The 22975-nt window shown below is 38.8% G+C and overlaps 1 protein-coding gene across 2 annotated transcripts in view; it reads right to left on the reverse strand.

Annotated features, from left to right (window-relative positions):
- Positions 1-255: 255 nt before the first annotated feature.
- Positions 256-22975, reverse strand: part of SLTM (SAFB like transcription modulator) — a 28311-nt gene continuing 5591 nt past the window's right edge. Inside the window, exons 3-21 of one of the 2 annotated variants that reach the window (XM_062000301.1) lie at positions 18210-18274; positions 17725-17910; positions 17242-17289; positions 16226-16253; positions 14429-14897; positions 13818-13867; positions 11686-11804; positions 8575-8724; positions 8371-8480; positions 8122-8282; positions 7701-7792; positions 7314-7477; positions 6095-6269; positions 5379-5503; positions 4140-4310; positions 2971-3285; positions 2371-2509; positions 1472-1629; positions 256-1102 (exon numbers count right to left, since the gene is read on the reverse strand). In XM_062000301.1, coding sequence (XP_061856285.1) covers positions 994-1102; positions 1472-1629; positions 2371-2509; positions 2971-3285; positions 4140-4310; positions 5379-5503; positions 6095-6269; positions 7314-7477; positions 7701-7792; positions 8122-8282; positions 8371-8480; positions 8575-8724; positions 11686-11804; positions 13818-13867; positions 14429-14897; positions 16226-16253; positions 17242-17289; positions 17725-17910; positions 18210-18274 — 2834 coding nt within the window. In that variant the 3' untranslated portion in view covers positions 256-993. The remainder of the gene's footprint in view (positions 1103-1471; positions 1630-2370; positions 2510-2970; positions 3286-4139; positions 4311-5378; positions 5504-6094; positions 6270-7313; positions 7478-7700; positions 7793-8121; positions 8283-8370; positions 8481-8574; positions 8725-11685; positions 11805-13817; positions 13868-14428; positions 14898-16225; positions 16254-17241; positions 17290-17724; positions 17911-18209; positions 18275-22975) is intronic. The other variant, XM_062000302.1, reaches the window with a different exon arrangement.

Raw genomic sequence — 22975 nt, forward strand, 5'->3', positions numbered from 1 at the left:
TAGGTCAAGAAACATCTGACAGGCTATTCACTGTTAAAGCCAAAAGCTTTAAACGGGTGTTTTAAGAGGTGTTTTGTGTGAGACAACATGCAGGTGTAGCTGTACCTGAAGAAGACTGCAGGTGGAGAATTCCCTCCTCAACCACTATAAGCAAAATGTATTTGTGGTAGTCCAGTTTAAAAACCAGCTGTATCAACGTTCTGCTAAACGTGAAGAGCAAACTGTAAAATTTTTTGTTCAGGCCTCCCATGAGTGTTTCTGTATTTTCTGGCACTGATCTTTCCTGGGCTATCAAATGCGCTTCTATTCCATAACAGCGAAGGAGACAATTAAGGAAGTTTTAGTTGCAAGCGAATTGGCACCCACGTTTTTGATTTGCTATAACAACAGATCTGTTTAATTGTCTTCCTTCCCCAAAGACTGTTTCAAAGACTTAGTAGAAGCTCTACAGAATATGAAGGTTTATTTCAAAAGAATACATTTGCAAGAATACACATAAATGCACTCAATGTAACAGTACCTTCTGCAAAAATAGGTTACATAATACCCAGTAATGAAAGAACAATCTTATTTCTCTACAAATTAGAAAGCAGAGATAATAGCCTGGACAACCTTCCAAATGGAGGTTATAGTTGTGTATGTTGTGGTAAGTAGCTAACTTTAAAGCATGACACCACGGAGCTAATGGTGGTAAATCAAACTACTAGCACGCAGCTGCAAACTATTCTTTTATACAGTTTTAACAAATATTTTGGTTCCAATTTGTTTTTTACAGAGCTCTGTTGCCTCAGGGAAAAATGCTTATCAAAGATACACAAAAACTATCCAAAATTACAACGTAACTATTAAAATGCCTCCAAAATTGAGAGGAAAGTAATCATGTTAAATTAAAAAAATTTAACCAGGATTTCCAGACAAGATTTCCTGTTTTTAATCAGAGAAATTTTACAAGAGATTTCAATAAGTTATCTTGAAACCAAGCAGCTGTAGATCTTAGAATCTTCGTGGAGGTCCACTTTTAAATGGCTTAAATCCTGAGCCACTTCCCCTCTGCATGGAATTGCCTGTGATCTGTACAACTCTATTAATTGGTGAGGAGTTACTGGAAACAAAGGTTTTAAAAAAGTGTTAAGTTATGGTAAGTAGCTGAAACTCTTTGTGTACAAGAACATTGTTACTTCTCCTATCATTCAACTGTTAAAGTTTAAGTTGCAAGAGAGACTTGAAACCATGCAAGGAAAGAGACTGCCACAAGTCCCTTGCTCCCGTGCAGCACAACATAAGGCCACTAGCAATAGGGCAGTGCGGGGGGGAGCATGTGCTGGCAGGGGAAGGTGGGCTTCTATGTTGTGTGGCACCAGCCCATCCACAGAAAGCAATACTACTTGCACTGAGCCTCTTACACTTCCTAAGCATAACCAAAGCTTTAAGAGCTCAGTAGGGAGCTGAGAGGAAGGAGTAGTTTTTGTACCTTGTATGTGAAGACATCATGCCACCCCCGCCACGGCCATCTCCCATTCTCCTTGTATCATGATACCCACTTCCTTGAGAACTAGGCCCATGCCATTCTTTTCTTGGTCCAGTTTCACGGCTATGGCGTTCGACAACATGTCTGTCCTCATTATAGTGCTAGCAAAAAAGTGAGAAGTCATGTTCAGAATGGAAGGGAGGTGTATCTCATTATCAACAGGAAATGAGCTTTTCAAGAAAGTTAAGCTTATGTATATAATAAACAAGAGACAGTCATCTTCTAGGATTTCTGTCCATAAGCAGCTAGCCCATGCTTAGAAAAGTCCTGTTAAAAAGAACTGTAGATAACAAGAAGAAACTGATTTGCAATGACTGTGTGGGTGCAGAGGGAGTGAAGCTCCATCAACTCATACTTCACTGCCAATTCTGCCCTGACCTCAGAAAGTCACTGACAAGCATGCGCCAGACACCTAACAAAAACAAACATTTCTTTTAAATGCTTCAGGAACTAGTAGCAATTTAGTCTGTAAGCTTTAAAGGTAAGTCTCACAGAAGGTTTTTCTCTCCATAGCACATGACAGATTGCGGTGAGAAACTGCACTAGCAGTGTAAGTTAGGACTCAAAACCTAGGATGACAACAACTTCTCAAAAACCTCATCAGCAACTCATCCAGGTGTGGTTCTGATCTACCTGACAGATGCTAGACAGAGAAAGAATGATGTTTTCTGCCATTCTCTGGCTTCTAAAAAACAACCAACCACCTTTAAAATAAAGAAAACTGACTTGAAACCATATAGCAAACAATCTGGCTGTTTATGTGAAATATATATGGTCATTTTTCCCACATGAGCCTGCATTTCCCAGTGCCCCCCTCCTGCACCCAGACAAAGGTGACTCACTTGTGCTCCGCCTCGCTCTCCCATGACACCCCGCTCCGCGTCCCTGCTGCCGTAGGCGGCAGCGCTGCCGCGGCTGCCCGGCGGGGCTCCCCTCACGTGCCCAGACACTTCTCGTCCCGACCGCTCTGGCCTCTCGCCTCTGTAAAAGTTGCTTTTATCAAAATCTCGGTTTCATTATAACAGAATTGGTACCAAACCAAAGCACATGAAGACTTCAAAGATCCCTTCTGGTTTTTCAGGTTCCTAGCAACTTACAGTTTTCTTCTAAGAAACATTCTTTTAGGTCTAGGTGGCTCTCAATAATGAAAGCTTACGTGTTTATTTGTTTACATCTGCATTCTTGCACAAAAGCCTCCCTCCTATACATTACTACACATGATTAAGGACAGACTGCTGGGAGTCAGCATCAAGTTTACAGGTGAGGTTTAGCATATGTGACAACTCAGGTGCAATTTTTATGCTTTTGGAAAGCAACTGCCAAGTCTTCAGGAGGGAGGCCTGTTCTCTCAAGAGCTGACATGTAAAGAGGACTTGCTCTTATGGATGAATCCTACAAGAACCAGTACCTTCACTAGTCTGTTGGTTAGCCAGCAAATTTACCTGCCATCCCGTTTGTCCGTGCTTATGCTTCCCTCGCTCTTCCAACTTGCTTGCCTGGGTGGATTTGAACCAGTCTCTCTTGGATGTCGACCATGTGGCATTTCAGGTCTGTCATGAATTATCACTGTTCTTCTTTCGTCTCTGTCTCCTCGCACTTCTCGTCTGTCTGTATCTCGAAGTTCACTTCTTGGTTGAGGTGGTTCATTTCTTCTGGAGTCACTGAAGTTCTTAGGATACCTCTCAAACCCTGGCTCTTCCCTCCGTGCTGTTGGACGAGTCTTTTTTGCTTCACCTTGGTTTACAAAACGTTCTCGCCTAAGTTGTTAAAGTAGGAAAAATCATTTGCTTGTCTCCACTTTTCCCATTTCTCTGCACACATAAGCACTCGTTGAGTACATAAAAACATTATTCATCTTTAGATGACATGTGTATTACTACAGATGTAGTACATGTCTCCAAAGATTGTTCCCACCTCGAATTCTATTTACTTCCTACGTTTTGAGCTTGAGTTCTTACAGCCAGTGTAACATTTCCTTATGCATTTCACATTTTAGTCAGTGTAACTGAAACAGTTTTGTGTACTATGAAGCAGAGGGAAGGCTAGATTTCTGAAGTCAGCTAGAAAACATAATTCTAGTTCACTGTAGCATAAAAGCCTAAGTGCAGAACCCACAATTATGTGGTCTTAACTTGGTAATTGGTTATTGGAGACGTTTAATGGAAACATGAAGTTGGAGCTAGAACCAGCATTTACTGTACAGTCGCACAGATCATGAGAATGAGACTGGTGCAAGTAAAGCTTTTCACTCTCATTAAATCATTTTGTTTTAGCGTTGCTTCTTAAGGAGGTAAGTTACCAAGTAGGACAGATCCAAGCCATTGGAACCCTCTTATGGCTAGGAGCGAGAGAGGAGTAATTCAAAGAATTCTTGTGACGTGTCACCCAAAAGAGACAACCAGGCAGCTAATTAGAGTGCTCAGAGAAAAGTGGACTGGATTCCAGGATATAAACAGCCAACCCTGAAGACAAGAAATTTGGGAACACTACTGCAATTCTACTGCATTGGAACTGTACAAAGCCTTTAGGACCACTTTATATTTTGAACATTTAAGAGTGAAATCCAGAGAGATGTTGACAGGGAAATACCTGCCTTGTTATCTAAACTCACCTATCAAAAGAAGATGAGGGAACAGAAGAACCTTCTGGATATCGTCCCCGTTCTCTGTGATCAAAATCATTAAACCTGTTCTGCTGGCGACCGTAATCTGAACCATGACTAAAACGTGCATCTGTATCAAGAGCCATCTTCTTATTCTCATTCCAGTACGGATCATCTCTCCTTTAAGCAAAACAAACGAACTCTCATCAGTTACATGTATCAAAATCAAGGCCTAATATGCAGCAATATCATTAGGAGTCAGTTGTCTGTTCTAAAGATATTTGGCTTTCAGAAAGCCACTGAGGCAGACTCTTTTAAAAAAAAAAAGTGCAAAATAAAGAGACAAAATACCAATGAACATGTAATAAAACCTAAGCAATAGTATAGCATGTTGGGCTGCTTTAAAAACAAACAGAACCCCAACAAAAGTATCACAGTAGCAAAATTTTGCCTTGAAAACAGTCTTCTGGAAAAAAACAACAAACTGTCCTCTGGGGGGAAACAAAATAAAAATCCCCCAACCACACACATACACAACAGACAAATCACACCACTGTCCTCGGGAAAGAACGGCACAGGAAGCCTCACAGCCTTGCTTCATGGAAACATTTAGGTACGGTCTCTATGATAAGCATGTGAGATATTAAGGTGTATAATCAGTAGCCTTGAAAACTGAAGCTGCTATTATTCCTCTAATGAAGAGACATTGTGTTCTGCTGCTGTACCTGCTATGACAACTTACATTTGGCTTCCATTCTACCACTGATATGGCAATTTTAAAGCTCAGGTCTCAGTCAAATATATTTCTTATAATCAAATAAAGTTCAAAGCCAGTTCACACGGCTCGAAGAAAAAATGACAGGTAACACCAGACCCAGTGAAAACTAAAAGCCATCCCGTTGGCTTCCTGAACCACCCATTTACCAGAAACACAAATTCTTTAAGTAGAAGCTAGAAATTCCAACCATGAAGGCAGAGGAACAGCTTTTCTCAGAAAATGAGAATGCTCTTTTTGTACAATAAGAACTAATTCATGGGATTATTCTCTTATCTCAAAAACTCTCTCCTACAGAAATGGCACATTCCACACTTAGGCTTGGTATAAACTGATGGCAAAGCCAAAGAAACACCAGAAGTACAGTTCTTCTGTGAATGTTTGTTTCACATACAAATGCGTTTTTGAGTCTGACAAGGTTGGTAGTTTTTTTTACTAAGCACTGTGAAACAATTGTTTGACAATGAGATTACCTGTGATCTACATCACGTGGACGTTTCAAAGAATTCCTCTTTTCCTGTTCATACCGAAGCTGCTGCTGTTGCCGCCGCAGTTCCTCCCTTTCACGAGCAATACGTTCCGCTTCTTTTCGACGTTCCTACCATGAAAGAGAAGGGTGAATAAACACAACACACAAACAGCTCTTTATAGCAGAGACCTATAGAACTGTTTGCAAGAAGGAATTAATACTTGATAGCCTTTAATAGAAAACTATCTGATATAATACATCCTTAGATAGCAACTAAGATTAAAGAGTGTAAGAAGTACTTCTCAATAAAGAAGTAGGTAATAGATCCGGAGAAGGTATTGGCTGCTAGACAGAAATATGTCTTCTACTGCCACTGTATTTGTTACTCGGAAATATGTCTCAATAAGTTTGCAGTGACAGTCTCTAGAAAAAAAAACTAGTCAAATTATGGAAGACTAGTAGGGGCAATGTAATCTGCTGCACTTCAGTTTTAGAGACTGAATCATACAGTCCACCATATAAACCAGCAGCAAGAATTTGCCATTGTATTAGTCACAAGAGAAAGATTACTGCTGCAGTACATTGTGGATTATGTAATGTTTAGTTGAGTTCTGCTGTGGTCTGGGTGGAAGGGTGAAGAGAGAAATTCACTGCAAGTGCAAACTGGGTTCATACTCCAAAATGATCTTGCACCACAATCTAAAATACAAATCTGCACACCTGTTCAATACGGACACGCTCTCTTTCCAAGCGCTCTCGTTCCATCCTTTCCCTCTCCAGTTTCTGCCTTTCAATTTCCAGCCGCTCCCTCTCTCTCTGTAAGCACTCTTCTCGCTCGTGCATGATGCGGATGCGCTCTCGCTCACGACGCTCCCTCTCAGCGATTTCTCTTCGCCTAAAGAAAAACAAAAAAAGAGGTAGCAGGAGCTCATCTGAAAAAGTGTCTCATCCAAAATTAAATACACCTTATGCATGGATGTTAGAAAAATACCTATTTGAGAGTAAGCTCTGACAGAGGTCCTGTTAGCAGAAGTCTACTCCTTTTAGCCCCAAGCAGCCAAACTGGTTCTATCTTATTTTATAGAACCACTTAAGCAGACAACAGACATTAGCAGAAGTCAAAGCAAGAATCAGAATTTAATGCTGGATTCCTATTTCTGTGTTGTCATCTGGCAGGCAGTAACAACAGCTTAGCAAAGAATATAATTTGGATCACAAACGTTATTTTGGCTCTTGTCCTCTCTCCAAGCTAACAAAAAAATGGCTTCTTGTCTTCTGTCCAAAAATAAGACAGAAGGACCTCGACCGCTCACATTTGCATGAGATCGATGTACTTGTCAATAGCTTCATTTTGCTTTCTTCCAACCTCCCACAACACAGCTTATAAGAAGCAGGAAAAGCATTTTCTCCTTTAAGCATTACACTTGCTGGGCATTCCTTTGTTTATGAAAATCCAGCTAACGTCACAAGTAATTTAAGTGTCCTTTGCAAGCTTTTGGCCATACAAAGACAGCAGAATACAACTCTGTAGTCATTTAGCCTTTTTATTTGAAGGGTCAAGACTGTATTATGCTTCATTTGTTGTTTAGATACACAACAGCGCTCTGTTGAAAAACAATCACAAAAAAAGAGCCCAAACTGTTTTTGGCCACATCTAGTCAGCTTCTTATCTTTCCAAAAAGAAAACCAGCATGTAGTAACACTTAGAAGAGACACCCCCCCTGTACCAAACGCTAAGCTATGTGTGTACATACAGTTATTAAAAGATTAAATACAATTTTGGAGGCCGTTCATTCAAATAAAGATACTGTTAGGTAGAGTCCCAGACTTTAACATCTGAGTAAAAGGCTTGATAGAATGCATTCTGATTAGATTTCTAAATATAGTATCTGATCAATTAATGTATAAAATAGCCTTTAGCAAAAAGTTGAATTACTACCTTCGGAGTTCAACAGCTCGTCGTATTCTTTCCAATCGAACCATGTGTTCTCGCAATCTCTGTTCCTTCATCTTTTCAAAAGGCAAGATATCCTTTCTACCCCTGTATTCCCTGAATTTCACTTTATCTTGAATAATACGCTCTTTGTTCCTCAATATCTGTGGCTATAGATAGAGATTACAAGGGTTATTTCAGAAGTCTCATTCATTTAGGGAGATTTCTGGATGCTACGTTCAAGTATTATTAACTACTTCGCTATCCCAAAGCACACAAAGCTTCTATCTAAGCTTAATAGTTTGTGATAATTCATTGACTCTTCAGTGAAAAGATCAACTGTAAGGTAGTATCAAATCAGATAAAGATTGCATCAAATCTGTAGATACTTACTTTATCAAACCTTCCCCTTCTAACTGTCCTAGTGTGGCCTTGGTCTCCTTTTGTTTGGTCTAAAACTACAACTTGACCTGGGCTTTTACCACCTAGTGAAGGAGGGAGAAAGAAAAAAAAGGAAAAAGTTTAACACAACACACACATCCCTATTTGCCTACTACAGATTTTCCTTAGTGAAACTTCTAAATCTCCAAATTGAACTGTTACTGGTAGATGCAGAATACCAGTGCATGTCTGTATTTAAGTAGTAGTATAAAATATGGAAGCTTTTACATCAGCTCCAGAGTAATATGTGTTACTGGAGTCTAAACAAGACGAGGTGTTTAATTGTCTGGTTTCTGGTAAGAGCAAGAACATGCCCCCCAAAACAAGTCAGACACACAGATTCAACAGGAGGAAACATGGCTATATGGCATACTTATTCTTTTCTTTTCTTCAGTTTTTTTAGTGGATTCTTGATTAGGGCCACTTGCTCCATTATCACTCTTCTCATCTTTACCTTCTGTTTTCTTGGCTTCTTTACTTTCTTTTTTTTCAGATTTCTCAGATTTCTTTTCTTCTTTTTTGGTTGATGGAGTTCTTGTTAAGAAAGAAACACACAAATGCAGTCAGGAAAATTCAACTTAAAGGATTTTCACAACTTCAGAAGACACGTGAAATGTCTTACTTGCTGGTTTTATCACTTGACGTACTCTTCTTATCTCCTGTGCTTCTACTTGAACCAGACTTCTCATCACTTTCCTTCTTCAACTCCTTTTTGGAGGGATCACCTTTCACCTGTGGGGTTTTTTTCCCAAAAACAAACAGGTTAACACAGATACTTGCACAAGATGGTCTATTTTGGGAAAAGTTTTCATCTTATCAAACCTACTTTCTCAACAGAAATTTGTTGTCCATGCAGCTCTGTTCGATGCAGGTGCGCAATACATCTCGCCACTTCTGTACTAGAAGACATTGTTACTATGCCGTAGCATTTTGCCCCTGGGCTTCGTGCATTTGTGACCACCTTTGCACCAAGCACCTACATAAATAGGTAAAATTTGAGCTTTGAGAGACACATTTCTAGTAAGCAATGCGATTGCAGCAATATCTTTACCCTAGTATATAATAAAATTAAATACAACCACTGAACAGCAAGGCAAAACCCACTCCTCCAGAAAGACTGGCATTCCCAGTTTCCAGAGCGTGTCATTCCACAGTAAGTTGCAGCTTTGAGAACTTTATCCCAACTTCCACATCAAGGTATACTAACACTAACGTCCTGTTTGACCAGTCACAACCTCACATACATTATCTAAACACTTCTTTTTCACAGTTACTGTCAAAATTAATTCACGGGAACACCACTGAGGGTTCACCTCTAATAGACGAATCCCCACCAAAAAAAGACAGCAGCTGCCAATTAGTGGCAGGAAGGTATAAGCAGTATAATGTAGCAACTTAATAAGGAGTCAGTTCTTCAAAGGCATCTAGCAAATGTGTCAATTAAGCAATGAGCTGTTTGACACCTGCTTCTTAGGAAAGCACTTAAGCTTTGTGTTCCTGCTCCTTGCTGGGATTTCTGTAACTCGTGAAGCCAGTCTTCTTCACGGAGCATACACCAGTGCAACAATTTTATCTTTCTAGCAGCATGTAATGGCATACTAATTTAGAAATTAAATTAATTCAAGACTGAGAAGCTAAGTAAATACAGGTACAAAGCACCTTTTCAGCAAAAGAAGCCAAAGAATTGGAAGTTTTAACAAAAAGTACTCTTAGGTTTCAACACTTGTGAAGGCCTTAAATAAAACTGCCTACTAAATTCATTATAAAACCCATACATCCAATAATCACTACACACACTCAACACTCACAGTGCTAAGGTTCTAACTAGTTCCCAGGATGCAATAGTGTCATAAAGGCACAGGATTATATAAACACTATGAATTCAGACAGTTACCAGAGACTCTTTTCAGAAACTGAGAAAAGAAACAAAAACCTGGTTTTGAGAGACTGCTTAGCTTCTATGGATTCTGCATTGTTCTGTGGAACATCAGTATCAAATCAAACCGAAATGCAAGAAAAATGGACTTACTTTAACCAGCCCGTGTTATAATACATTAAGTCATTAAAAGAGTCCCTATGGTAGAAAAAGGGCTTGGTTGCTTGCGAAGAGTACAGGAACATTGCCAGAGCATGCAGGGGTGCAACCAGGAAGGCTGAAGTCTTTTTGGAATTAAACTGGTAAGTGAAGTACAGAAAAACAGGAAGGGGTTTTCCAGGTACATCTTCAGCAAAAGGAAGATTAGGGAGAATGTGAACCCACTGCTGAACAAGGAGAGTGACCTAGTAACAGAGGATGCAGAGAAGGGAGAGCTACCAGACGCCTCTTTGCTTCAGTCCTTACAGCCAAGGCTGGCCCTCAGGCAGTCCCTGGAGAATAGTGAGACAGTCTGAAGAATGGAGACCTTCCATTGATGGATGAGGATGGGATTAGAGACCTGTTACGCAAGCTGCACACATCTATGGGTCCTGATGGGATGCACCCATGGATGCTGAGGAGAGCTGGCTGATGTTATTGCTAACTCTCCATCATTTTTGAACATTTGTGGAGGACAGGTCCTTTCCAGCCCTTGAGATTCTGTGATAGCACCAAACTGGGAGGACTGGCTGATTCCCCACAAGGCTGTGCTGCCATTCAGCAGGATCTCGACCGGCTTGAGAGCTGGGCAGAGAGGAATCTCATGAGGTTCAACAAGGACAAGTGCAGAGTCCTGCATTTGGGAAGGAACAACCCCATGCACCAGTACAGGCTGGGGGTTGACCTGCTGAAGAGCAGCTCTGCAGAGAGAGACCTGTGAGTCCTAGTTGATAATAAGCTAAATATGAGCCAGCAATGTGCCCTTGTGGCCAAGAAGGCCAATGGTATCCTGCGATGCATCAAGAGAGTGGCCAGCAGGTCAAGGGAGATTCTTGTCCCCCTCTACTCTGCCCTGGTGAGGCCTCATCTGGAGTACTGTGTCCAGTTCTGGGCTCCCCAGCCCATGAAGACATAAGAAACTTCTGTGGAGAGTCCATGGGAGGGTCACAAGGATGATCAGGGTACTGGAGCATCTTTATTATGATGGAAAGACTGCAGGAACTGGGATTGTTCAGCCTAGAGAAGACTGGGGGGGGTGGTTCTCAGTAACACAAGTATTTAAGAGGTGTATGTCAAGAGGATGGGGCTGCGCTTTTTTCTGCGGTATGACAAGGCGTAATGAACATAAGCTGGAACACAAAAAGTTCCACTTGAACTTAAGGGAAAAACTTTGCTTCTGAGGGTGAGGGAGCCCTGGTACAGGCTGCCCAGGGAGGGTGCAGAGTCCCCTTCAGGCAGGTTTTGAAAACCTCCAGAGGATGTGTTCCGGTGTGACCTGATCTAGGTGGACCTGCTTTAGCAGGGGGTTGGACTATATCTCTGGTCCCTCCCAAATCCTAACATTCTATGATTAACTGTCACACTTTAAAACCTGTTTTTCCCATTCATCATAAGCCCTCTGAACGTTTAAAAACAGTCTTCCAAAGCAGCAGGTTCTATGAAGACTGCTTATATTAAAATTTTACCAGGTAGCATATTTTTTTTACAGCAATTGTATTTAACTGTGAACGTAAGATAAACAAAAACAAAACCACAGCCATCCTCATTTAACTTAATTTAAAAAACCACAAATTTTTAAAGCCAGTCCTGACCAGTTATTTCATTCGTTTATGACACTTCCTGTTGAGATAAGGACAGATGCAAAAGAAACAACATTTCTTCTGAAATTAACACATGGTTCCTCCTGTAGGCATGCTTACTTTACATGCTGAAAGTGTTGGGCTTTTTTAGATTACACTGGTTAGATATTTAATCTCCAACTTTTATATAAATCAAGTACCATTCAATGTCTTTAACTGAGCAAAAGAGGTGTAAGACACACACACCCCCCTCACACACAGGGTGCCACATCCCATGAAATACCTTTCCGTATTTGCCAAAGAGATTTTTCAAGTCAGCAGCTTTTGTGTTGGAAGACAGTCCGCTAACCCACAGGTTTCTAGTTGAACTTCCACTGCTACCACTAACACTGCTTGCGCTTCCTGAAACAAGTTTTACAGAAAAGCCAAAAAATTAAGGTGACAAAGGTACTGAGAATATTGAACTAAACTGTTGCTGAAAAGAGAAACTTAGCCTGTTACCTTTAAGTAACTGTTTATCCGGTTACCTTTCTCGAAAAGACTTCTATATAAAAAAATATATGCCATAAGATTTCATTCATTTACCCATGTACTGAGATCAACAGCTTGGTTCACTCATACCCAAATGACAGAGGCAGAAAAATCGTACAATTCTTTGTTAAAGGCATGCTTTACCACCCATCTGGGTGTGTATGTTTAGCTTCAGGTTCTCTTTTTATCACTAACTTCCACTCGAGAACATTTTTTTAGCACGCAACATCTGTCTTTCAGCAGTACATCTTCACACTACTCACATTCCCAAAGAGGTGGCAGACAAATCAACTGAGGAGACTCTGTTCATCCTTGCCTCCAGAATAATAGGGTCAATTTCCACAACTTCTTGAAGTATCTACCCCCCATCCAGGGCAGCTTTTTAAAGATACTGGATGTAGAACTGTGTGCAACCCACTAAAATGATGTACTGCATACTCAGAACACTAAAGAAAAGCCATAATCACATGATGTCATAAACACCAACACCTGCTGCCTCCCATATAATAGCCATTTTTGAAACAACAAAAAACTAGGAACTCAAGAGATACACATAATCTTACTCCCAACATCTTTTAGTCTTGCATAATTTAGTTCATCTTGTTACTGTTGGCTGGTAAGTGTATGAACTGCTTTTGAGTATGTTAAAAACACAGCCAGTCATACAGATGACACCAGAACTGGATCTCTGCATGAACAGTTGGAAAAATCGGGTGGTGTGCAGACTTTGGAAAGGCAATTTAACTACCCTGAGGAAAAAGTGTAGTTTTCCTTCTTTTAACGGATTAAGATGAACTAGAAGCACAAGACCACAAATCTCAGCTATCATCAAACTAGGATTATCTTGATAAATCCCAGGTATTTTGATATACCGTGATGCGATTAGACTATCATTAAACAGCGTTAAAGAGCCACTATACTGGCTTCAGCCACATACTTTAAGACAGCCTTATGATAGTTACTATTATCATCAGCATTTATGCCCCATGAAAGCAGATCTGCTTGTACCTTCATTTAATTTCATGGGAAACATCTAACCATCATGAGATGACATGCATCCACAGAAGACTGAATTATGCCTGTCACAAAAATTTCTCTTCATAAATGTATTTATCACGTGAAGTTCCATTCACCCATTACTGATAAGCAAGAGATTCTATGACAAGGGTTTTTGGCAGACTAGCAGGCAAAATAAGGAGACACGTGAGCTTATACAAATGCATTTGTTCAACTATGAAGCACCAGTGTAACTGGTGACATTAACATGCTCTTGAGCTCCACTCTGAATTCAAGATCATCCTTAAAACACAGGGTTTTAAGGTAATAGATGGAAACTCCAAGGTAGACAAACAGGTCCAACTTTAAGGCACTACACAGCTGTAAGTGCAATTTTGCTAGCTAGCATCTCAGCTGTTAATACTTGGTTGAGAGTTTATTTACAAATGAGATAGAACTTGTCAAAAAAAAAAAACCCAAATAAGTGTCATTACATTTAAGTACTTGCAAATTGGTTTTGTGCCTGCTCTGAGTATAACATGAGCCCAAGCCATTGTATGTAATTTACAGCAGGCTTATCTGAAAATAAAACCTCATCAAAATGAAGATTTGGGAAAAGTTAAGTGGAGTTTGCACCCAAAAGTATTTTGAAAAAGGAGGCATTTTCTCTGAGTCTTTAGAATAAGCATTTTTGGTCTTCCAAGGAATCTGGCAAAAGGTGGAAAAAAAATGCAGACACGCATATAGCTAATGACTGTTTTGTCTCTAACAATTTACCACAAATGGATGAGTTCAATCATGTAAACCACTTTTAGTACATGGTAAGCAATTTCTCAAAGAGGAAGGCACTTAGTTCAAGCCAATACTACCCTAATTTGTAATAGTTACCTTTATCATCCTTTGATGTTGTCTTGCTTTCTTTAGATTCCTTAGTAGAGCTAGAGAAGCAAATTAAAAGATCAGAAGAAAATTGAAAATACGTAACTTGATAAGTGCTGCATTTTATAATACTAATACTAATAGACAAGTTAACATTTCAAAAAATAAAAAATGGCTAGACTGTATATTTGAACAAATGATTCCCTTATGGATTCTTGCACTGCTTTTCCCCAAGATGCCTGAAGATCTAGATTTTCTGACAACTCTATTCAGTGGACATATGGCAATCTTCTCCAGATTTCAGGACGGGGACTTGACTTCATTTTGTGTTCTTAGAACTGATAGCTGTTCATTACCATCACCACAAGGACATTTAAAAAAAACTCATCAATTTGAAAAAACACAAATACCTGCTGACCATTCGACAATGCAATCAGTAGGACATAGTGTCTATACGAAGATCTTGAATTTTAAAAAGTAACTTATGGCGGTCAAAAAAATCTATAGGCAGGAGCATAGGATACTAATTATAAGATTCTTGCTGCTACCCCCTTAATGTAGAGTGATCTTATTGAATGCTGGTACTCAGTATCGTAAAGAACTGACATAGAAAAACAAACCTCTTTGCTTGACCAGAGGCCCCAGTAGACGAGGGACCTTTCTTCAAAGTATCCTTTTCTTTGTCTCCAGATTCTGCTTTCTTTGAACTTTCTCTGGCTTCCTTCTTGACGGGATCACCCTTCACGCAGTCTTCCTTCTTACCATCTTTATGGTTCTCAGTCATCTCATAGTCCTTGCTTTCCTTCTCCAGGCTCTGTGAAATGGTATCCTGCCCATCCTTTGGCTTACTTGCTTCAGAATCTGTAATTTTCACATTTTTACCTGTTTCTAGGAGGTCATCACCATCAAAATCCAGAGTGATGGCATCTTCAGCCTGGATTGTAACCGATATGTTATCATCCTCAGCTTCTTTCACAGAGGTGTTAGCTTCCATCTCTTCGTGTGCCGTGTGATCAGCCTCAGCTAGGCTTTCTTCTGAAGGAAGAGGTTTAGATACTTCTTGTGTACCATCACCAGAACCTGCTTTATCTAAGAGGATTTAACAGGAATAAATATGGCAAAACAAGAAGTTTAAACAATTTCATATGCATAAGCTAGAATAGGACCTAGAAAATACAAAGCCAGTTATTAGCACCGATGGAAGGTTAAAAAAAACACAAGGTGTATTAACACAAATATAAATCCTTTACCCGGGATCACTTATTCTTCATGGCAAAACACATTTTCTAGAGACATATACCAAAACATTAGCAGGGAGAATATGGTTCCATCCTGGAGATACCCGTTCTTCATAAGAAGTATCCATTTTCCAGTTTAGGATTTAGCGTTCCAGAAGAAAGCAGTTGCTTTGGATGTTCACAGTTTGATTTAATCCATCTGATTCTTCCTGGTTCTAGGACTTCTAACCTTCCCAAATCCAAAAGAATTACAGTCTTGGAGAATTTCAGTCGGTCTTCCATGCTTTTCCTTTCCAAGGAGTTGTTTGGCAGTCAAGTTAGTTGTACAAGGCCGCTGAAGAATGAGGAGGGAGCTTTTATCCAGAGTTCGTAGACAAATGGTTCTCAGTCTTCATCCACTGGGCAGATTTTCCATCTCAGTCCCACAGAGGCATCTCCAACCGTGTTCTTGGATTTGCGCAGGTGAGACACTTCAGCCATGAGGTCCCTCAAACATGGAGTCTGTAGTTTTGTCCTGTAACTTCAGTCATGAGTTTATTCCCATCTTGCGTAAAGTGATGGTGTTCCATGTCCTTTTTAGTCCACAATATGCAGAATCCTTAAGACTTCTGTCCAGGAAGTCTGTTTGCCCAAATGCATTACATTCCTTCTATAGTTTGACTAATGAGCACAGCTTAAAAAAAAAGTAGCCACTCCACATGTTTCCAAACACTTGTTTTACCATCCTATATACAACCGGTATTCCTAAGTGACAGTAAGCCAAGCATGTGATGGTCCATACATTTGTTGGTTGCTCAGTTTCAATGTACAGGTGTATCACTTCAGTACACATCAGTTACTGCAGTGCAAGTTGGAAGCATCAAGACTTACCGTATACTAAAATCATGAGTCCTTGAATACTATGGAGTTTATTTACTAAGAATCATAGTATTACAACTATAGTACATATCCACCACAGTAACTGACAGGTACTGTAATCAGCTCTTAAGAGTAAAATAACTCTTAGGAGTGAAATAAATCCACTGACTACAATGATTCCAGGTACTGAGCTTAATAAGGAGATAATTGATCCTTAGTACTGGAGACAAGTCTAGTTATTAGTCAAAAGATTGAATATTACAATATAAAGCCTGTTCTACCAGACTAAAGACCTCTGAACTCTATTAAACTTTAACATACCTTTCTCATTTTCTTCATCTTCACCATCCTGCAAGAAAAGGAAGTCAAGACTCAATGTCTCCTTCTTCAAAACTTTAAGTAAATCAGTTCATATTTTCCACAGAATTTCTATCGTATGAAGGCAAATTAATGAAACAAAAATTGTTTCCAAAGAAAAGATTATCTAGAAACCAAGCCTGTGCATGTCCCTTCTCAAATCATGGAAAACTGCATGAAATTTCACACAAAACTTCATTGCAGTACTAACTGCAGTACTTGCAGTTTGCAGTTGCCTGAAACACAGAGCTATTTTCTGTCTTAACTTCTAAATTGTCCCATGTCTTGCTAAAGCCTTCAGAATTGACGTCACACTGCTGATTACTACTTCCAATGAAACCAAGCAATCCATCGTTAGCTTTGAATGATTAGGACAGAAGTGAGAAGCTAGGCAGACTTCACCACTAACTACTTAAAATGAAATCATTATTTTAATAGGTATTTACTTGTTTATCATTAGCCTTACTGAGGAAGACATGCTGTATGAGATGCCCCTTTTCAGACATCAATTCCATGTAACTCAGAAGGAATTTCTCAACTTAAAGATGTTACAGATACTAGTATTAAGAACAAAAAAACCCCCAAGTATAATCTCATTCCTAACATTCTCTGAAGGTAAATTTCTACATCAAAATAGGAGGTTCGAACTCCTGTATAGGCTGTATATACCATGTTAGCATTCAGCACAGCCCTCTAAAGTGGTTTTAATAGAGTTTGAGACATTTTCTTTGCTAAGTCTGTGCACTGAACACTCACAAATTTGTTGACAGGAATTTGCACTTAAATAAGATACCTTACTTGGAAATCAGTTACCTGCAGCATAAAAAAATATGAATGAAAGCTTCCCGTACTGTTTACCTTCACTGTATTACATCATCTGACTCTTAAGCTGCATGCTGGAACAAAAAGCAGTGCAGAGCAATCTTTTCCAAGTAAAATATACATGAAAACCGGCTTAAAAGAACTGATTTGGAACTTACATGGACAGTTGGAAAAGGGTAATCTTCTATGTCTTGACCTTCATTTTCCTATGAGAATATAAAAGGGACTTGCTCAGCAAACTCTTTTCAAGACACTTAAAACATTCAGAGCATCAAACGATTCCATTAACTCAGAAAATATTTTAGCTAAGTGGTTACACACTCTAAGTTAACATCAATGAGCAGCTCTCACGTCTTGCCTCTCAGTTCGTTGTCCAGATTACACACCTCACTACTAGTACAGGAAAAAGGACCATTTAAAAACTCTATGGTCTGTGGCAGAATTTGATCAATCAATGCCACATTTGTTTCAGGACTAGTCAAACACAAGTCAAGGAGAAAAAAAAAAAAACACTACCAAATTATCTTTTAGAGATAAGCAAGATAAACTCAAAAACTAACTCTGACTTCCCAGTAACACAAACACACTAAGAAAAATGTGCATTTTGTTGATAAAAATGCATGTAAAATACAACAAAGTACCTGAGTTTCAAAATCCTTTTCTGCATCTTCTGTTGTCTCTGCTGGCTCCAGGTCACGGAATCTTTTCTTTTCTGCAGGTGGTAGCTCTTTAGAATTCAAGTTCTCATCTTCAACAGATTCTTTGAAGTCCTTTAATTCATCATTTCCATCTTGATCACTTGCATCTTGAGTCTCCAATTCACTTTCCTTTTGGTGTGAACAACAAATATTTGGCATAACTAAGGATATTAGCTATGTTGTGAAAAAATTCAATGCTAGAATCACTGTTTCTGTAAAATATGGTATCTCACCCATAATAAAAATTCACAGTATGTTTAAAAACATCCCTCACCTTCACACCCTTAGCCATAACAACTATGAACACAGTAAAAAATAGCCCTCCAAATTTCCACATAAATTAGTGCAAAGAAAATAGAACTTTTTTTAATAAAGACAAACATTAAACTTAAATGCAAACTTGAACAAATTTTACATACTTTCATTACCTTAACAAAAGAATCCTCTTCAACTGAAACATCACCAGTTAATTCATCAGCTTCCTGCTTTTTACCTGAAATGACAGAATGTCTTAATGACTAGAGCAGCTACTTGGAGTGGACTTTCTTTCAATACTGACTATGTGTTGGGCCTTAGTTTATTATTCTCTATATACTTCAGTACATCTGAACTGTTCTCTCAAAAAAATGTCAGCTGGGTGAGCATGAACAATCAATGCTCTTGCATAAATGCAATTACATTCAAGTTGGTGATTTAAATACCAATTCTACTTTAAGTAGCAATGGAATTTGGGAGAACATGAAACTGTATGTTGTTAGAATTACTTAAGTTAACTAGACATTATGACTTAAGGCTTTAAAAAGGCCTTGCTTTACAACACAATTAGCACCTCAAGAGACCTCTAAAGGTCATCCAGTCCACCCAACCTCCTGCTGAAAGGCAGAGCTAAATTCCAAGCATGATCGGATTGCTCAGGGTTTTATCTATCCCTGGTTTTCTGTATCTGCAAGTATGGCAATTACAAGCCTTTCCAAGCCACCTTTTTCAGTGCTTTACATCACTAGAGGGAACAATCAGCAGAAGAATTCAATCAGGTGAAGCACCTGGGTTTTCTACACATTCTTTACTAAGGGCAAGTTTCCTTGAATTCTTCTAGCACATACACACTTTAATAAAGCTGCACCTGCGGGAGATGATGACTAGACACAACAATGACTAGACACGATTCCCTTTGGAACTCGGTGCATTTCCTTAATCTTCTGGGGAAAAAAAAAAAAAGACTAAAGAACTATAGATACAAATATCTCCACACAAGCGCTCCTTTGTAGAACATTCCAGCTCTCTGTTTCATTCTATCAAAGATCAGCCTATGACACGGTTTTCAGCAGCTCAAGGTACAAAAGCAGTTTTGTTAGGATGTGGCTTGACTATCTTTTACTGAAAATCAGAGTCAATTCAAGATGAAAACTGAGATGGCAGTCGTGATCAGCACTTCTTTATTTTACTGGTTTTGCCATCACACCTTCCCTCATCCCTTCATCCTCTAAAGAAGGGATAAATCAATTCTACACATATTCAAAAGGAACAAAAAAACCCCGTAAGCCACTGTTTGATATAGTATTGATATTTCTGCTACCTGAAAAAATTAATTTCCACAGTCTTTCATACACAGTTCTTAAATTGCCTTTCAAAGCTGTAAACTGCACAACTATAGGGCAACAAGAGAGACTATTGGTTTAATGTCACTTAAGATTCCAGTTGGTTTTACTGATTTCACTGAAAGGTGGTACTTTGATGGTACTCATATACTATATACTACAGCATATTGTGTTTAAAGTTCAGATGCACAGAAAAAGACACATACAGAAGTTTTTACCGTGGCAAAGCATGAGATCTAAACATCCAGATTTAAAAAACACAAAGAGACCTTGCCACTAATTTTACCTCATTTAAAACAAACAAAATATTCTGGGTTTGTATTTGTAAGGCAATAGATTTATGAGACTTTTGTGCAAAAAGTCAGCACTACAGGTATACTCGGAAACAGGAGTGCATTTACACTGGAAAGGACTGTTTCTGATACGTATCACAGCTGATGCCTGAAAGCAAGCCTAATTCAAATTTTGTATTACTATTTTAGCACTGTGATAGGATCTACAGCCACAGCTATCTTCAAAAGCAAAGAGAAAACACAAGGATTTCTACGCCCATTCAACTGTTTTACCCCTCTTGCATTTCAGTTCTTCAGTTTGTTAAACCTGAAAGACCAAGTTTTTCCCGCATCCTGCCAGCTAAGCATACACACACAGCAGATGCTAGACAGATTTAGCAACTATCTAGCATACACTATCATGAAAGCTATTTAAATTCACTCATTTTGCCTGAGGAAATCTAGCAGGTGAACTAGAATCCAGAATAAGCTTTATATATAACTCTCTGTATACAGGACTAGAACAAAAATTTACTAAGCTACCTCTTTAGTCCCATGATCTGCAATAGCAGCTCTAGAACTGTATTTTACTGACATTTACTTATCAACAGGAATTTACACCTTTCAGTAATTAAACTGTCCACATGTTTTGTTTGCTGCCAGATAGAGTCAGACAGGAATACATGCCTAAAGCCTTTCTTTAGTCAGTCTATCTGTCTTTGCAATAAATCTCATGTACTCTGAGTACCTAAGGTATTCCAAGGCATGAGGAGACCTTAACAATGACCTTCACTTTTCAGTTTGAAGCCAGAAACTGGTAGGAAGTTTGCTTTCCCTCTCAGTTCTTGTTTGAGGTTTGGGTTTTGGGTTACTTTAATCTGGTTAAGAGTCACATTGCTCCCAAGTGGCACTCTGAGGTTCTGATAGCTAATTTTCAGATCCTGTACAGTCACTTGGCAAGAAGCCAGCATCCACAAAAATTCAAAACTTTTCCACAATGATACTCATCCACAACGGGCTACTGAAAGGCACACTTGGCTCAATTTTGCATAACTAAAAATTACCTTGCAACAAACACCTTTCAGAAACAGACCACTTCTGTCAACTTGTTTGAGACTGTTACCACTTCAAGGAAGATAACTGGGATTAAAAGGTATGTTAACAATCACACTCAGAACCACTGCTGGACCTTCTGCAGAGAACAGGCACAGTAGGTCTCAAGTCAGACAAGATGTCAGCAAATGATAACATTTTTGTATGGGTTTATTCATCCAGCAGCTACAAAAAATACCAGTCACCAAAATCTGGGGACCTAACACCAAAATTACTAATTTACCTTGGAATGATGGCACTCCTTTGAAAACTGTGCTCAGTCCCTTTTCTGGCAATGGTAGTTATGACACACCATAAGATTGCAATAGATTATTTACACAGAAAATGAATACTGTCCTTAGAAGACTTATATTTTAAATGTTGCTTTTACATTCTTCAGCTTTAGCTTTCATCTCATTTACAAGCCTTACAATGCCATAAGCTTGTTCTACCTATTTGTGGTCTTCTAAAATGAGGAATTCAGGCTGAGCACCTACAGAATTATAGAAGAGTGTATTTTGGACAAGTCTTAAAAAAACTAGACATCTGCATCTCATGCAGAAGTAGTGCAGCACGCTCATCACAAAACTTGGGAAGAATTAGCATTTGCATTTCTTATGGTATTCCTGGTTAAGTTCCCAATAGGGTTCTGTTGCACCTGAGGCTAAAGATTCATCAAATAGATGGGAGAAGAGGCAAAAAGGAAAAATGGGATTTAAAAAAATATATATTTACAACAAAATTAATTTTGAATATAATTCTTTAGTTAAGAGGTCTGCTGTGATTTGAGTAATATAATTTACCACTATGTTAACAGAAGTGAATTACCCTGTTGAATTTCTATATTCTTAAATGGTATCATAGGTTGCCAAGAATACTTATATCTTCTACAGTGTCTGCACAATACTGTTCTTAGTCATTTACAGACTTTAGAAAAGACTTTGCAAAGTCAAATGCTCTCTAGAGAATTACCAACTTGCTCATAAGATTTGCCACCATTTGTAATCATATTATTAAATATCCACAACGCTTTCTAGTGTAATTCATTAAAGATGTTGCCCACCTCCACCTTAGTGAAGTTACTTGGAAAGTATTTGGCAAGATTATTTGTTATCTGAGGCCATATGACTGCCTTACGTACAGTTTGTGGGACACCATTTGTTTCTCACTTCAGTAAGGCATAATACATCGTAACTTAATGAAAAAAATCTTTCCAATATTAGAACCACCTATGCAAAGTGTTTCTAAGGTTCAGTCTGCATGTTATTTTTCAAGTGTATTTTAGCTTAACAAATTCCCTCTCCCTGAACAAAGATTCCTTTCTACATACCAAATAACCCACTAACATGCAAGAAGAAAGTCTAGTTTTATAGGAACGCTCTCTTTACAAATAATTTATGTACATCTTTTCTCAAAAGAGAAGAATATATTCATTTCCTTATAATGAAATAGTAGGGTCTCAGCTATTGGTTTAATCTCGACAAAAATACTTAAATGTTTGCAGATTTATACAGAGTGATTGAATACCACCTGTCAGATACCTAGAAGTAATAATAAATTAAACCTACTTTGCAGGTAGGCAGACATGCCTTGTAACATTAAGAGGTGTAATTAGCTGTGCAACAGCACTGTGTGCAGGGCACAACCCTCTACATTTGAATAAGTCACTTTTCAATCTTTCTTATTTTATTCATCAACTGCAAAGCAGGTCAATAGAACCAGACACTAAGAAGCAGACACAAAGAAACTACCTGCTTGCCTTAAAACAGTAAAATACTTCTTAAAAGCAGGTCAAAACTCAGGAATAAGATTGCTTTAGAAAATATATACTTAAAAAAATAAACCAGAAAAAGCTGAAACCCAGCTTTTCAAGATTGAAGCCAAGGCATCTGTAGTAGCACCCCAAAAATCATGTCATGTATTTGACCCAGCCATACACCACCTATTTTCAGTGCAGCAGAGAATCCCTCTCCCCAGCAATGGTTCGCTGGGCAGGAAAACTCCAAAGAAATCTGCTGCACAGCACAGTGTTTCAGAAATGAAGTCAGCAAACTACTATAACAATATTAACTCAGAAAAAGTCATGAGCTGACAGTTTGTTAAAACAGTTACTTTAATAATCCTGAAGGACAGCTGACATCACGACAGATTATTTTCCCCACTCCATTCTCTTTTCTACAGCCAACAGTGTACAGCTTAGTTTAGGCTTAAGTAACTAAACAGTTTATTAAA

This window comes from Colius striatus, chromosome 7 (assembly GCF_028858725.1).
Source record: "Colius striatus isolate bColStr4 chromosome 7, bColStr4.1.hap1, whole genome shotgun sequence".
Lineage (NCBI taxonomy): Eukaryota > Metazoa > Chordata > Aves > Coliiformes > Coliidae > Colius > Colius striatus.